This window comes from Polypterus senegalus, chromosome 4 (genome assembly GCF_016835505.1).
Source record: "Polypterus senegalus isolate Bchr_013 chromosome 4, ASM1683550v1, whole genome shotgun sequence".
In the NCBI taxonomy this organism is placed as follows: domain Eukaryota; kingdom Metazoa; phylum Chordata; class Cladistia; order Polypteriformes; family Polypteridae; genus Polypterus; species Polypterus senegalus.
Window position 1 is genome coordinate 227,471,129 of NC_053157.1, and position 15,448 is coordinate 227,486,576.

The 15,448-nt window shown below is 40.0% G+C and overlaps 1 protein-coding gene across 1 annotated transcript in view; it reads right to left on the bottom strand.

Annotated features, from left to right (window-relative positions):
• LOC120528092 (C-type lectin domain family 4 member E-like) overlaps positions 1 to 5,149 on the bottom strand; it is a 58,432-nt gene extending 53,283 nt beyond the window's left edge. The window contains exon 1 of the mRNA XM_039752115.1: positions 4,980 to 5,149. Coding sequence (XP_039608049.1) covers positions 4,980 to 5,079 — 100 coding nt within the window. The 5' untranslated portion in view covers positions 5,080 to 5,149. The remainder of the gene's footprint in view (positions 1 to 4,979) is intronic.
• Between the last annotated feature and the right edge of the window lie 10,299 nt (positions 5,150 to 15,448).

Here is a 15,448-nt window from a genome sequence, read left to right on the forward strand (position 1 = left end):
TATGGGTTTCCTTTGCTCAGGCACTTGCTATCTTTGCAAGGTTTAGACAAATGGCACCCCTAGTCCCACTTTGTTATGAATAGTCTTTCATTTATTCAGTCCTGCCCCGGTTACCATTTTGAAATAGAAAAGATTGCTCATAACTCCCCTTTAAGTAATTGGGTCTCTACTAAACCTCAGAGGTTACCGCCAGGTCGAGCAGTAAACCTGATAAAGGAAGCAACGAGTAAGGGTGTGCTAGGGTGTTTAAGACAGGAATAGACATCTTGCCATTGGTTTCTTGGGTGCACATAAGCCAAACCTTTAAGGTTGACCATTAGTGCAAAGTTTTGTCCTTCAAGGTTGTCAGTCCTTGAGTTGTAGCTGTTTGTCTGAGACAGATGTTTAACTAGTACCACAAGAAGATGGCTCTGAGATGTCACCTGATGAATGATCATCTAATGAAGGCTGCATTCCAAAGAGAGGTCCACTGAAAAAGAGACTGATATTAAGAGGGGCTGGCAGATTAGAGCTAAGCTAGGACTTGTGTTCCATCTTGCAAAGTGTATAATGGTAATGTGGCCTACCGTAGAGAATCCGCAAATGTGTCAGATCACAGTGGCAAAGAAGGGACAAAAAAATATAACTGTTGCAACAAGTGCAGTTTTCCACTCTAGTATCTGCACGTAGAAACCTCTAGACACAAGAAAAGAGCCAGGAGTGGTAGAGTGAGATGTAGGGAATTTTGAGGTAAAACATGCTTTTTATATTTGTTTCAGCATTCTCTAAAAATATCAGATTTATATCATATAAAATAAAAAAAAATCCAAATCAAGCTGCAGTGTAAAAGGAGTCTTAGCGAGAGTTATATGCAGGAAGGAAAGCACTAAGTATTGTGGGGTTGTCCATTGAGTAAGTTAATGAAGAGCAAAGAAACTGAGCATTTGTAACTTTTCTAGAAGTGTGTGTTCAGGAAAAAATATACAAATTGAGCTCTTTTTGACCTTACCGAGTGGCATTGTGTTAACTGAAATAAAACGTACATCAAATGAAGGTAAGGTAAACGGCAAACACAAAGAACAATTCAAAGGCAAGACCAAACCTGAGTGCTCCATACCAGTTGACTGGATAACACTTTCTGTTCTTTTTGGCCTTTGGAAAGAGATAGAAAAGGACAATTTACAGTACGATAAGGTTTGTCCTGACTTTAATATTGTGAATGGTGTGGAAGACAATATTGATTGAGGAGTGTATTTTTATGTAATAGCAGAGATTGTGAGATAAAGATTGATATTAGAGACAAACAAATACATACCAGTAGTTAATCCAAGATCTTTACATTGAAATCAGGCCTAAAATTGTTCATTTCTTATTTTAAGAATTGTATGACCTTTCTCTTGCTAATAATTTCTTTAGTCCTGTTTAGGTCATTTCATTGGGACTCTATATCGGTAGTTATTTTCTATACAAGTACTCTATAATGCTGTACAGAAATCTGTAGATACATTCCTGGCAATAGCCTTGCAGAAAATATAAAGCCTGTTAAAAATTGTACAAATTTGTACATGCTGTATGAGAACCTTTAACTAACAAGAATGTATCTTGCATCCAATTTTAGAATCTTATGCAGAAGAAAACTGAATTATGAAACATAAAGGATTTTAATAACAACTTTCCAGGCCAGGGTGACTTTTTAATGATATACACATTTTTATTCAAGTTCCAAATTGTGTAGTTACATGTTTGTTTTCACTTCCATAACGGTTTGTATAATGCCCACTGAGACTTACTTTCAACCATGAACCAGCATAATACGTTGATTAGACCTGTGGTGGAGCTGGTTTAAAGTAATACACAACTTTAGTTCCCTTCCTTGGTTCCCAAAAGCACAATATAATGCAATTAATCTTAATCTGCAGCTGAAAGTACACTGCAACCTTAGTCTTATTACCATAAACTCAGACTAAGTTTATCTCATGTCGCTACTCTTCTGAAAGCACACTGCAACTAACCCATAATAATGATGATGATGAATGTGTTTGCTTTATGTTTAATATAATTCTAAGTGTGTACAGAACTCTGGAATTATTAAGGGAAATGTAGTATATACAAATAAATTGAAATTTGTGATTTTACTTCAAGTTATTCATATTTTCAACTCTCCTGAAAGCAAGCAGTTGTTTATTTTTATGTTTATGCATAGATTTTGCATGTTTTTGTACATTTCAGTAAGGCTGCATATTTATAAGTTTGCTTAAAAAACATCAATCTGTCTTTACTGAAGAGTGCTTATAAAAATAAATTGATTTAGTTTAAATCTTTGGCTTTAATTGTAGAGGTCTCTTATAAAAAGGGAGCAAAAGTCAAGATGCTATTGAAAGGCACTTTACATCTTTTTCATATCCAATGCAATGATTGTGATTTCTCCTTTTTAAAATAGAAAAAATGCAATATATTATTAAACAATTTTATTTAACTTGATTCCTCTGTCTGTTTGTTTGTCTGGGTCAAATCTTGCAACTGATTTTAAACCCACTTTTGACAAAGCGAATTCCTTCAAATTTTGCACACGTGTTCAGTATCGATGACAATACACTAATCTGTCAAAACCGATGCAATTACTTAACAAATTTTGCTGTGGTCAATGGTTATGTGATTCCTATTAACACACACACAACAATGACAGAGAGAGAATATAGTGAGATATAGGAGCATACAAGTGAGAGCCGCATCGGATTGCCCCCACTTGTCTCTTCCAGTGAGTGGAGTGGGTAAATACGCGTGCCAACTTTACTTATTTACTCTTGTGAAGGAGTATGTAAGAGAAAAATGTATATATTAGCATAAATAGCCATAAAAGTAATTAACAGCTTCTGAAGCATTAGATTTAGCATAAAATAGAATGTCAAGCAAATAGTTAAAACATTAGTCATATTGCATTATTTTTAAGCCTTACCAATATTGGAAAAGGAAGGACAGAATAGAAAGAGAATGACACACAGAAACTATCGAGAACAGAAGAAGGGGGAACATGTACACCTGTTGTTTGAAAGTTAGGAAGCTGAGGAACGATACCAATGACCTAATGCAGAAAAATGGTCCCAGTAGGCAAGTGTGAAGCCATCTGGAATAGTGAATCAGCAGAAACAGCAAAAGGCATTGCTACTAACAAGGTTCAAGATTATGTAATGCATGAAAAATAAAATTAGTATATTCATGTACTAGTATAAATAAATATAGAAAAATATATAAGCATTAACAGTGCAGAAATTAATGTGAGTCAGGCATGCCAAGCAAATAATTAAATAGAGGCACATGCCATATTTTTTGTTTTTAGTAAACCTTAGCTTTGGGCACCAAATAAACTAGCTTGAAGGCCAAGGAAGGGCAAGTGATAAGAGAAAACCCGTAAATGGAAGGAAGGGAATGTCTGTACCGGCCTGGGCCAATAAAAAATAAGCAAAACAGAAAATTAAGATGGACAATAGATATCATAAAATATAAAAAAATAAACATCCATCCTCTTCCGCTTATCCGAGGCCGGGTCACGGGGGCAGCAGCTTGAGCAGAGAGGCCCAGATTTCCCTCTTCCCGGCCAATTCCTCGGACCGAACAGCTCTTCTCAGGGGGTCCGGTACCCCATACTCCCGGAGCACCCCTCACAGGATTCGCAGAGGGACACGGTCGAATGCCTTTTCCAAGTCCGCAAAACACATGTAGACTGGTTGGGCAAACTCCCATGCACCCTCCTGGATTCTGTTAAGGTTGTAGAGCTGGCCAACTGTTCCGCGACCAGGACGAAAACCACACTGTTCCTCCTGAATCTGAGGTTCGACTCTCTGACGGATCCTCTTCTCCAGGACCCCCGAATACAGTTTTCTAGGGAGGCTGAGGAGTGTGATCCCTCTGTATTTGGAATACACCCTCCGGTCCCCCACCACCCCGGTCTGCCAATCCAGAGGCACTGTCCCCGATGTCCGTGCGATGTTGCAGAGATGTGTCAACCAAGACAGTCCTACAACATCCAGAACCTTGAGGAACTCCAGGTGTATCTCATCCACCCCGGGGCCCAGCCACCAAGGAGTTTTTTGACCACCTCCGTGACTTCAGCCCCAGAGATGGGGGAGCCCACTTCCGAGTCCCCAGGCTTTGCTTCCTCATTGGAAAGCATGTTAGTGTGATCGAGGAGGTCTTCGAAGTACTCCCCCCACCGATTCACAAAGTCCCAAGTCGAGGTCAGCAGCGCACCATCCCCACCATATACAGTGTTGACACTGCACTGCTTCCCCCTCTTGAGACGCCGGAGGTGGACCAGAATCTCCTCGAAGTTGTTCGAAAAGTCATTCTCCATGGCCTCCCCAAATTCCTCCCATGCCGGCTTCGGTGGTTGCTGAGGCAAAATAAAAAAAACAACTTTGTAATTCCCCACCATGCTAAACAGTTGCCCCACAATTTTATTTAGTCACACATAACCACGAAAATTGTGATTAAAGGAAAATGTATTTTTTGCTTTTAACTGCATTTATATCTAAAGTAAATATTTTTTTTTATTTAAAATATGTATATATTTTAATATTTAACAGTGTTAAAAACAAAAGTTCAATGCGGAAAGTGGACAAATCAGATTTATTAATATGTAAGCCAATATGCAATGAATTAGATGCAAGGTATATTTGTAAATAAATAAATACAGCTGGCTTGTTTCAGACACATACATCTGATGGAAAGCCTCTTTATACAGCGAAGCCACGAGTATCAAGAAGAGAACACAATGACCACCTGGTCAGCTTGAATGTGCCTGCCTTTGACAGAAAAACAGACATGATGGACAAGTGAAGAGCAGCGAAAAGACACCCACAAGCCAGTATAAGGAGAAATAAATGTCTGAGTTCAGCTTTCATTAAACAAATAGGAATTCATTATGTTGGGTCCAGTAATCTTTGAACATTTTTTATGCTCTTGAAAATATTTCAATCATAACACATCTGCTTAGCACCTACCTTCCAGGTGTCTAGCTTTTCTGTCCTTTGCTGGTTCTGCAGTGATATAAGTATCTTCGGTGGGCCTATCCAATGATGTGTACAGGCTGCCAGTTTCCATGTCTGCTACTGGCTTCTAAGTGAGTGAATCTCTTTGTATTTACTAGCCTTTACTGGTGAGAAGAGAGAGGCTGTTCTTTCTCACATCAGGGAGGCACCACCAGAACTGACTATACAAAGCCGGATGACAGTGTTACAATTCTTGAGCTGAAAATGAAAGGGGAAGTATAGGATGCAGTAGCAGAGGAAAAAAAAATGTATTGAAGCCTACTTATAGTAAAGGTACTGACAAAGGTACTTGTTTGCAGAGCAGAGTTGAGAAATTTAAGAAAAAATATTTTGAGTGTTGCTTTCTGTTTTAATTTCATTTGTAAGCTTTCCTAATTACACACTTTAGCACACTTTGATAAATTAATGAGTCTGAGGACATTGAGTGTGGTACACTGAACTGTCTCTTGAAACTGTTGGATCTAGTTGCTCTTGGTCAATGATGATTTAGACACAGTTATGAAAAGCCATTCTTAAGCTCTATAGCAATCAGTAATCACTGCACACTCATCCTCATAGTATGTCTTGTATATAGCAATGTTTCATTGCTTTTATTTTAAAGGGCCTATAAACATCCTTGGCTTCAATTGCCGTTAGAAAAACAGACTCAGCAGTGAAGCCATGAATCGGCCCTTCTTTGACTGGAATGATGTCAGAAAGGTCAACAAACAAAATCCAAAAAAGCTCAGGTCCAGACAAAATAAGTGGGAGTCTGTTTCTCTGTGCATATCAGCTTTCTCCAATATTCCACTAATTATTTGAAAGAGCTTTGGATTTAGAGCAAGTACCCAGCTTATGGAAAGACTCAAATGTCATTCCATTCATAATAATAATACATTATATTTATATAACGCCTTTTCTATGCTCAAGGGAATTTTTCATTAGTAAAAACTACACACCCCAAAGTGTTAAGTGATTTAAGACCAATGGCCTTAACTTTTCATATGAAATAGTTTGAGAAATTAATTGAGAGGCATCTGCTTAACAAAACTCAGGCCTATCAGGACACACAGAAGAGTGGAGAGGAGCATAAAGCAGCGAAATATCTGAATGTGTTGTGTGAGCACTTGAAAGGACCAAAAAAAAAAAAACCCCAAGAAAACACAGGATTACTATTTTTAGATTTCTTGCACCTACAGTGTCCATTTCAGGACACTCCTCCCTCCAACAAAACTCGCTCCAGTCCTACTATCCCCACAAAGGCGGGATCCATCCTTCAACCAAATATTCATCCTCTCTGAGTGGAAAACTCTTTCAGCTCTCCGTCCTCTGACAAAACTCCATCTCCCATCCTATCTCTGACCGCTTACCTCCTCCCTCTCCCTCCACCAGACATTTTCTGTCTTCTGCCGTCTGCTCTCTGTCTTCAGGCAAAACTCCGCCTCTACCCAGTACCGTAAAAAAACGCAACAGCTTTGCTAAGGAAGTGATACAAGATTCCCAAGTCCACCTCCATTACAAGTTGATTTGCCTAATTATTTGTCAATTATTTTTCCCAGTATGAATTTACAGCATGACTCAAAGTAGGAACGAAGGTAAATATTTATATGTCTTTGTGTGTATGCATACATATTAAAACATCCAGATGTGTGAATTTACAGGGTGATTTAAGCCTTTTTTAGGCTTAAAAACAAGCTCACCTTTTATTAAAAAGATCAACGCAGACTTTTTTTTTTTTTCATTCTGAGGGGCATAAATCAGTTTGGATTTCACCCATTAAACACATGAAATTCCTTAGCAAAACTACCACTTTTTTGGTAAGAGGCAAACAGAGTTTTGCCTGATGGGCAATGAAGAGTGGAAGGCAGATGAAGGAAAACAGAAACTCTCTCCGTTTCTATGTGTGTTTCCTATAACTGACCCAACAAAAAATGAATGCATTTGCTTTCTGAATACGGAGCTACTCACTGTTGGACTTTCCAAAAGTATTTTATATTGCACACTATATTTAATTAGCTGCTGCAACTGAAGCGAGTTATGCTGAGTTATGCTATATTTCAAACTGGGGGTGAAACTTTTATACTTTTATGAAATAAATCACTATGACCAGATAATATTTATCCTTCAGTGCTTAAGGAGGTTAGCGAGTACATAAATAAACTCTTGACATATATTTATACATGAACTGATTTCATCTTTACTACATTATCATCTGTACATTAAAATAAATACTTGGAAGGAAGAAGTCTTGGACACAAGTGAGGAAAGCATCTCTAAATACACCATGCTCTGGATGTGTCTGACCAGGACATCATTCAGTTACTATCAAAGTACAAAAATGAAAACTGAAAAAAAATAAAAAGGCATATTAAAAACTGGAGTTAGAGCAGAGTCTCTATGCCCTTACTGAGTTGTGTTGACATCCTTACACAAAATGGATGAATCTGCCAATAGAGTCACTATATCCATGACTTTTTGAGAGTCAATGATTGATAACACAAAGGTGCCAAAGTGTGTGCATATAGAAGACTGTGGTTTAGCAGTCAAAAGGTCTTAAAACATTTGTTTATGAGGAAAACAAAGAATCACAGAAAAACAGAATCGTGCAAAGAAGGATCAACTAATACATTCAAAACGTGTAATGATTTTTTCAAATACTACCAAATTACAACATTCTAATTGAGAACAGAACACTTCATTCAGCCCAATAAAGCTTGACAGAAAATGTCTTAATGTTTGTACAAAAGTTACCCTTGACTATTTAATTGTCTCCTGGTTCTGGTACTCGTATTGTGTATTCCAACCTAACATTTTTCCTTCCTATGAGTAAAGCTTTACATTTACTTACATTAAGTGTTATCTGTCACAAATCTGCCAAAGCATGTATGCTGTCCAAGGCCCTCTGTAATGATTCAATGTATTCAAGACTATCTGCCAATCCATCAAGCATGGCATCACCTGTTAACTTAATCAGCTGGTTTCTTATATTCCTATTCAAATTGTTAATATTAATTAAAAATAGAAATAGCCCGAGTACTGACCCCTGTGGAACACCACTCTTAACATCGGCTAATTCTAATTTGGTTCCTCGCACCATCACCCTCTGCTATCTGTGTCTGAGCCAATTCTGCACCCATCTACACACATCACCATGAACTGCCACTTCTTTTAGTTTGATGCCCACCCTCTCATGTAATACCTTATCAAATGCTTTATGAAAGTCAAGATAAATAATATCATATACTCCATTTTGATCTTAACCTTTTGTTGTTTCCTCATAGAATTCCAGCATGTTGGTAAAACATGACTTCTCTCTTCTGAACCCATGCTGACTGTTCGGTAAAACTCCTGTTCTTGCCATGTGTTGTTCAGTTTTTACCTTAATAATTGATTTCATGAATTAACCTGAGATGCACATTAAGCTTATAGTTGCCTGGATTTTCTAGATCACCCCTTTTATATAATGAGATGCTATTTACCAGTTTCCAGCCCTTCAGAATTGCCCCAGTGCGCAGTAACTTCCTAATAATATATGTCAAGAGTTTATGTATGTATTCACTAACCACCTTAAGCACTCAAGGATAAATTTTATCTAGTCCTAGTGATTTGTTTGACGTCAACCTATTTAATCTTAGCAGCACATCTCCCTCTACAATTTCACAATCATTCAGTATCCCCTTAGTCACTTTTACTGCTAGGAGGTTTTCCACTTCTTCACATGTGAAGATCTCAGAAAAAAATGCAAGTTTGGAGCATTTGCTTTTTTACTGCTTGTATTTTTTATTTCCCCATTACTTTTCCTGATGCACTTCACCACTTCTTTGACTGATCTTTTACTAGTAAAATACTCACATTATCTCTTTGGGGTCTTTCACCTTATCTTCTGTTGATTTTACTAGGGTGTAAGGAATTTTTTCATTTCACTGCTTCAAGATATAATGGAAGTATATCCTTGTTTTCTATCCCAAAAGACCTTTAAAACCCCCAAAACTGGCAGCAAAACTAATTTTAGAGTCTGTATGTCTGTATGTGAATTGCAATTTCCCTGTTTTGCTCATCAGCAGTACTGAACATCAACTGGGTTAAAATACAATCGAACTGGGAAATGGAAAGCAGGGCCCTTATTACAATTCCTGTATAAGGAACCAATTTCTTTTTGAAAATTACTTAAAAAGTTTAAAGATAATTTATTTCACATTTTATTTTTGCTTTTTCTGAGCAATACTTCAATAAATGACTCATATTGTAATCTGCGATTTTGACTTTTATCAATGCAATTTCAGTAACTTTCTGATCAAAATTAAACGTCTAGTGTTTCAGTTGCTTTTTAGATTCCAGTAAAACAAGTGATGATATATTTAAGTCAAAAAATCAGTTTTCAATTTGGTACGAACAGTGTTATAACAGAACCCACAAGAAGACACTCTTCGATTTGAGTGAAGCACAAGGCTAACTCCTTTGCAGCTGCCTTTTACAGGTTGGATGTTGCTGCTTCACAAATTCGTTTTTTATGCAGACTACAGTTTGAATGAAAGTAGCCATAGTAGCTTTGTAGCTTCTTCAGATCCATTCAGTCCTCTCAGGATAGACTGACCTTCTCATTAATCCAGTCATTTGTCTCTGTTCCAGTGTCATGTTTTATTTTCACTCAGAATCTGCAGGATAAAAGATTATTCCATTATTACAGAATCAGCCCTGCATCTGTTATTGTCTTAATGGAACCTGGGTGACACAAATACACTGAAGAATGTTTACCACAACAAATTGAAAAAGCAAGTATCAGTTACATTTTCTGTATCCATTGAATGCTCTGCTTTCAGCCATACCTACGCCCATAGTGCTCCTTTGGTCCATTGAGGATATTTTAAAAGTGAACTGCATTTTTGTAAAGTGGAGAAACTAGGTGGCCACTTAATTTAAATTCTGGTTTATTGGAATGACAAAGGTAGCCACTGCTTCACTATTATCTACATGTTTTTTTTTTTTGTTTTTTTTTTGTAGTGCTTTTAATTTAAATATGAAAATACCCGACAAGTTAAACAACTAGTAAATTCCTTTGAACATGCTGACTTAGGGTATGGAGATTACTGGAGGGAGAAAGAGAAAAAGAGAGACTATAACTTTAAAGACTGCAAGTATTTAAAGAACAGGTAAAAGAAGATCCCATTTTACTTTCCAAAAAAAAAAAAAAAATATATAAATAAAAAAATAAAAAAGAATGCCTGCAACATTTATTAATAACCAAAGCTTAACATGAATTTAACTCCCAAGGATGTGTGTCCTTTTCAGCAAAGTCCATGTAGATATTTTATTTTGCTTATCTTTTGGTTTCTGCATTTAACAATATTTATGCAGTTTTATGCGGTAAAGTTGTTTATCTTTTTTAACTTCGAAGTCATAGTTTAAAGGAAATTAGGTTAGGTAGCTCCCTGATGTGACATTTAGATACCGTTTGTTTATGGTTAGAAAAGGATGTACCAATTGAGTCAGCTTTTTCCTCCTTGCCTTCTAATATCTCACAACGTATGCTTAAGCTAAAAAATGGTCTCCTCTATTGGAGAAGTCTAGTTAAAAAATAGTAAATCCATATAAAAATGGGAATAGCTAGGAAAGAAGAAGATGACAAAGAAGCTAATATATGGTATTTATGATATGATTATAACTGTTGTATTGTGCTCATCCAAATCATTTTGTCAACTCTACCATTTAAGAAAGGCTAATTTTTAGTTGTCAGCATCTTCTTCTTCTTTTGGCTGCTCCCGTTAGGGGATGCCACAGCGGATCATCTTCTTCCCTATCTTTCTGTCCTCTGTATTTTGCTCTGTCACACCCCCACCTGCATGTCCTCTCTCACCACATCCATAAATCTTCTCTTAGGCAGATCTATCCTTAACATCCTTCTCCAAATATACCAAGCATCTATCCTTTGCACATGTTCAAACCAATCTCACCTCTCAAGGCATTGTCTCCAAAACAACCAACTTGAGCTGACCCTTTAATGTACTCATTTCTAATCCTATCCATCCTTGTCACACTTAATGCAAATCTTAACATCTTTAACTCAGCCACCTCCAGCTCTGTCTCCTGTTTTTTGGTCAGTGCCACCGTCTCCAACTCATATAACAAAACAGGTCATACTACCATCTTGTAGACCTTCCCTTTCACTATTGGTACCTATCTGTCATATATCACTTGTGGAGCCGACCCTGACACAGACAGGCGGACATGTTGTTAATCACCACCACACATATTTATTTACAATAATATTTACAGTTTTACCGTCACTAAGACTCAGTCCATGCACAAATACCCCAACACACAGTCCTGGCCACACAAATGCCTTCTCTTCGGGCCGCCTCCACACACTCTTCTACCTCGTTCTGCTTCCACCCAACTCCAGCCCTGAATGAAGGGAGACGGCCCCTTTTATCCATGACCCGGATGAGCTCCAGGTGTTTCCGACACTCCCCCGTTGTCAACGCCCCAGCGTGGCGGAAGTGCCGGCTGTTCTCCCGGCAGCTCTCCGGGTGTCTTTTTAATTCTTCCCCCCAGCACTTCCTGGTGTGGCAGAAGTGCTGAGGTAACAGGTCCCCAAGGCATTGGGGCGCCTCCTGGAGGTGACCACGGGCCCCTATAGGGTGGGGCTTCCATGCCCTCAACCCGTGGCCCTCAAAGCAACCAGGATGGCGGCCCCCACGTGATCCAGGGTGGGTGCAGACCCACATCCGGTCCCTCACGGCGTCCCGGCTGGGTCGTTGCCCCTGGCATCCCTGACAGTGCCCCACAGCCAGCGAAGACCACTTGGGAAGAGCGACACGTCCCACTAGAGAAGCACACCCCCGAAGTGGGTCCTACTCCAGGACAGCCGGGGTCCGGTCCTGTTCTCCAAACAGGAATAGGGGCGGAGATGCGGCCTGAGCACCAGCCCTTGGTGCCCTCCTGTGCCTCTCACAGGTTGCGCTCCCCCATCTTACCGGCACCCTGGGGCCCCCTCGTTCGGCACCCCTCCGAGGCCTCCGCGCCCCTTTGTTAGGAGTAACTCGCTCCATTGCAGCCTATTCCAGCCGTGGTGGCACCTGCACACCAGCGGAGAGATCTTGTGACCAACGGTCCAACTTCTGAGGGCAGGTCCCCGACGAAGTGCGTCCTACTGCATGTCCGGGGTCCGTCGCTGTAATAATGAGAAACACAGGGGCAGAACTGCTGCCTGGGCACTTTTCCTGTGCCACGCACTGGCAGCGTTCCCCCCTCCATTCAGCACCCCAGCACTTGCCTGTTCGGCACCCTCTCCGCGGGTTCCATGTCCCTCTTGGTGGTGGAACCGCCGGCACCGCCTGTACTCTCTCCACTGGCCTCAGGGATTCCCTCTGCTCCCGCAGAGGTCGGCCAGCACCTGGTCGTGTGCACCCAGCACCATGTCCCATCTTATCAGAGGAACCGGCACTCAGCCTCCCTTTCCTCCTGTCACTCTGGGACGCTCTGACGGTCTGAGTCTCCTTATTAGAAAGAAAGAGCCTCTTTCCCGTCTGCGTCCCTACAGAGCGGTGCGAGACCACAGCTGACTTGGGGTGGAGGGCGCTAGGACCCGGGGCACTCAGCAGCCCGTGTCCAAGCAGCGTCCTCACGGACTCCCCCCTCGCCGCGCGCACAGCCCACTGTGCCGCTCCTCCTGTCGGAGGGCTGCTTACTTGAAACTGATCTTTTGAATCACAGCCATGTTCAGCAGACCCTCCCTCATGCTGTACGGGGACGGTGAAACCTACCTTCCCAGCCGTGCACCCCCGGCTTGAGAATCCATCGCCGTGCCGTTGGATCGCCAATCGAAGCTCTTCTATGGACACGACTGCCTTCCTCTCCAGTACCTGCATCTCTGCCCGGAGGGCACATAGCACCTGAAATAAACGCTGCTCCGCAGGCTGAAGGCAAGCCTCCAGCTCCGACAGAGCAGCCAGCAAAGACAGGAAGTTAACCGACGCGGAGCCTACCTGTCTGTCAGCCTCCGATGCCAGCAACTTCCTGTGGGCCTCCTCCTCTGACCCAATCGGGTCGTTGCCCCTGGCATCTCTGACACACTCCTGACACTCTTGCCCACCTATTCCACCCTGCCTGTACTCTCTTCACCTTTTCTCCACACTCTCCATTACTCTGTACTTTTGATTCCAAGTATTTAAACTCATCCACCTTCTCCAACTCTACTCCTTGCATCCTCATCATTCCACTGACCTCCCTCTCATTTACACACATGTATTCTGTCTTGTTCCTACTGCCCTTCATTCCTCTTCTCACTAGAGCATATCTCCACCCCTCTATGGTCTCCTTGACCTACTCCTTACTCTCGCTACAGATCACAATGTCATCCGCAAACTTCATTGTCTAATCTCGTCTGTCAACGTGTCCATCAACACTGCAAATAAGAAAGGGTTCAGAGTTGATTCCTGATGTAATCCCACCTCCCCCTTGAATGCACCCATCACTCCTACCAGAGACCTCACCATGGTCACACTTCCCTCTTAAATATCCTGTACAACTCTTACATATATCTCTGCCACTCCCAGATTCCTCATACAATACCACAACTCCTCTCGAGGCACCCTGTCATATGCTTTCTCTAAGTCCACAAAGATGCAATACAACTCCTCCATCAACATCCTCAGAGCAAATATTGCATCTGTAGTGCTCTTTCCCAGCATCAAACCATTCTGTTGCTCACTAATCATTACTTCCTTTTTTTATCCTTGCTTTTATAACTCTTTCCCATAACTTCATGCTGTGGCTGATCAATTTTATCCTTCTGTAGTTGTCAGCATATTCAGTGTAGATATTGCCACGAGCATTCACATAGGAGACAACTTAAGGGATTTGATGGTGGTAAAATCCCACCGTACCAGGGGCTAGTGTTGTATACAAATGTCTTCTCTTCTTCTACCTCTGCAATGGAAGACGAACAGCCACTGCATCTGTGACATCACTTCTGTGTCCATTTGACCGGACCTGCCCTTCCTGTGTTGTGAACTCACAACTCAGAAATTGGACATCTTGAGTCAGTTCTGTTATGAACCTGTGTCTGTGAAGATGTTTTCGTAATTACTACTTGTTTTCTTTTGATTTAAAGCTTTCAGTTATACAGGGTAACCAAGATGGCGCCCCAGATCTTTCTCATTGTTTGTCCTATTTTACTATGTGTATATAATTCATCTGTTATTCTTGATCAGTCATTATAGCTCATTATATTATTTTTTTATTAATTAAAAGTATACTCCATGTGAAAATGATATTTTTTGTATCTGTTAAACAACCTGTGTTGTTTGCAGTAACAGCCAAGAAAACTTTTTAATCTCATTTCTTTATGGAGAAGGGAGATAGAAAAGTTTTGGACACAAAAGACTTTAATGGAGACCAACACATTATCCACATGGCAGATATCCATCGTATTCTGACATCCCACATATATGTATCTTTGCTTAAATAAATGTTAAATACACCACTTCTCGAAATTCCTCTCGTGGACATTTGGGTTAGCATGCTTAAACAAGAATGACCTTTTGAACTGGTGACCAAACTCATCTATTGGTCAGGCATCCTGCTCAGTAACAGCGCATTTATTGGCTACCTTTCTGACCATATCTTGTCATCATTGTAAACGTGATCTGAGAGAGGAGTACAATTAAGGGAACAAAAGTTAAAAACTGACTGAAAACATTGTCAGTTAAGAAATATGATTCGTAATTATGCTACAACAAGCAGAAGTCATTTCAATAGTACAATTGCCACTTAAAAACACAGTACTACAGCACTGTGAATTAATGATTAAGGAATGGGGGAGAACACATGTCTTTGTTTCAAAAGTTCAGTCTAATTTGAATGCTATTAATATATCTGGGACATTGTAAGCATGCAACTGGATATCAGTTATACGTAATATGCAACACAAGTAAAAGGAGATTTTTTTTCATGGACATTTTAATGTAGTTTTGGTCAATATTGATCTCCAATTACACCTGTTGTGTTAGGAACTGTGTTATCTCCTTTCTCTGTAAACACATGAGATTAATTTTTTTACCATTACTACAAAAAAACATGGGGTAAACAGCTGATAGAAAATTATTATTAGTTTTTGGTGTAGTGTTCCTTTAAAGTCAGTTTAAGTTAGCCTTTCACAGAAAAGATTCAATCCTAACACACCTACCTAAAGAAAGCAAAATGGTTGATTTAACTGAAATGAAGGTGAGTGGAAGACGTTGAGAGACTGTAATATAATGTGAACAAGCTATGCCAATACACAAATAAGAACGAAACAGGCAATAAAACATAAAGTAGGTTTTCTTACAAAACATTGTTATTAATATGATGATACCAAAAGTATATTGAAAAGACAAAAAAAATAAAACTTATAATCTATGTATGCATATAGTGCTCCTTGACTACCAATAGGAGTGTCTGAC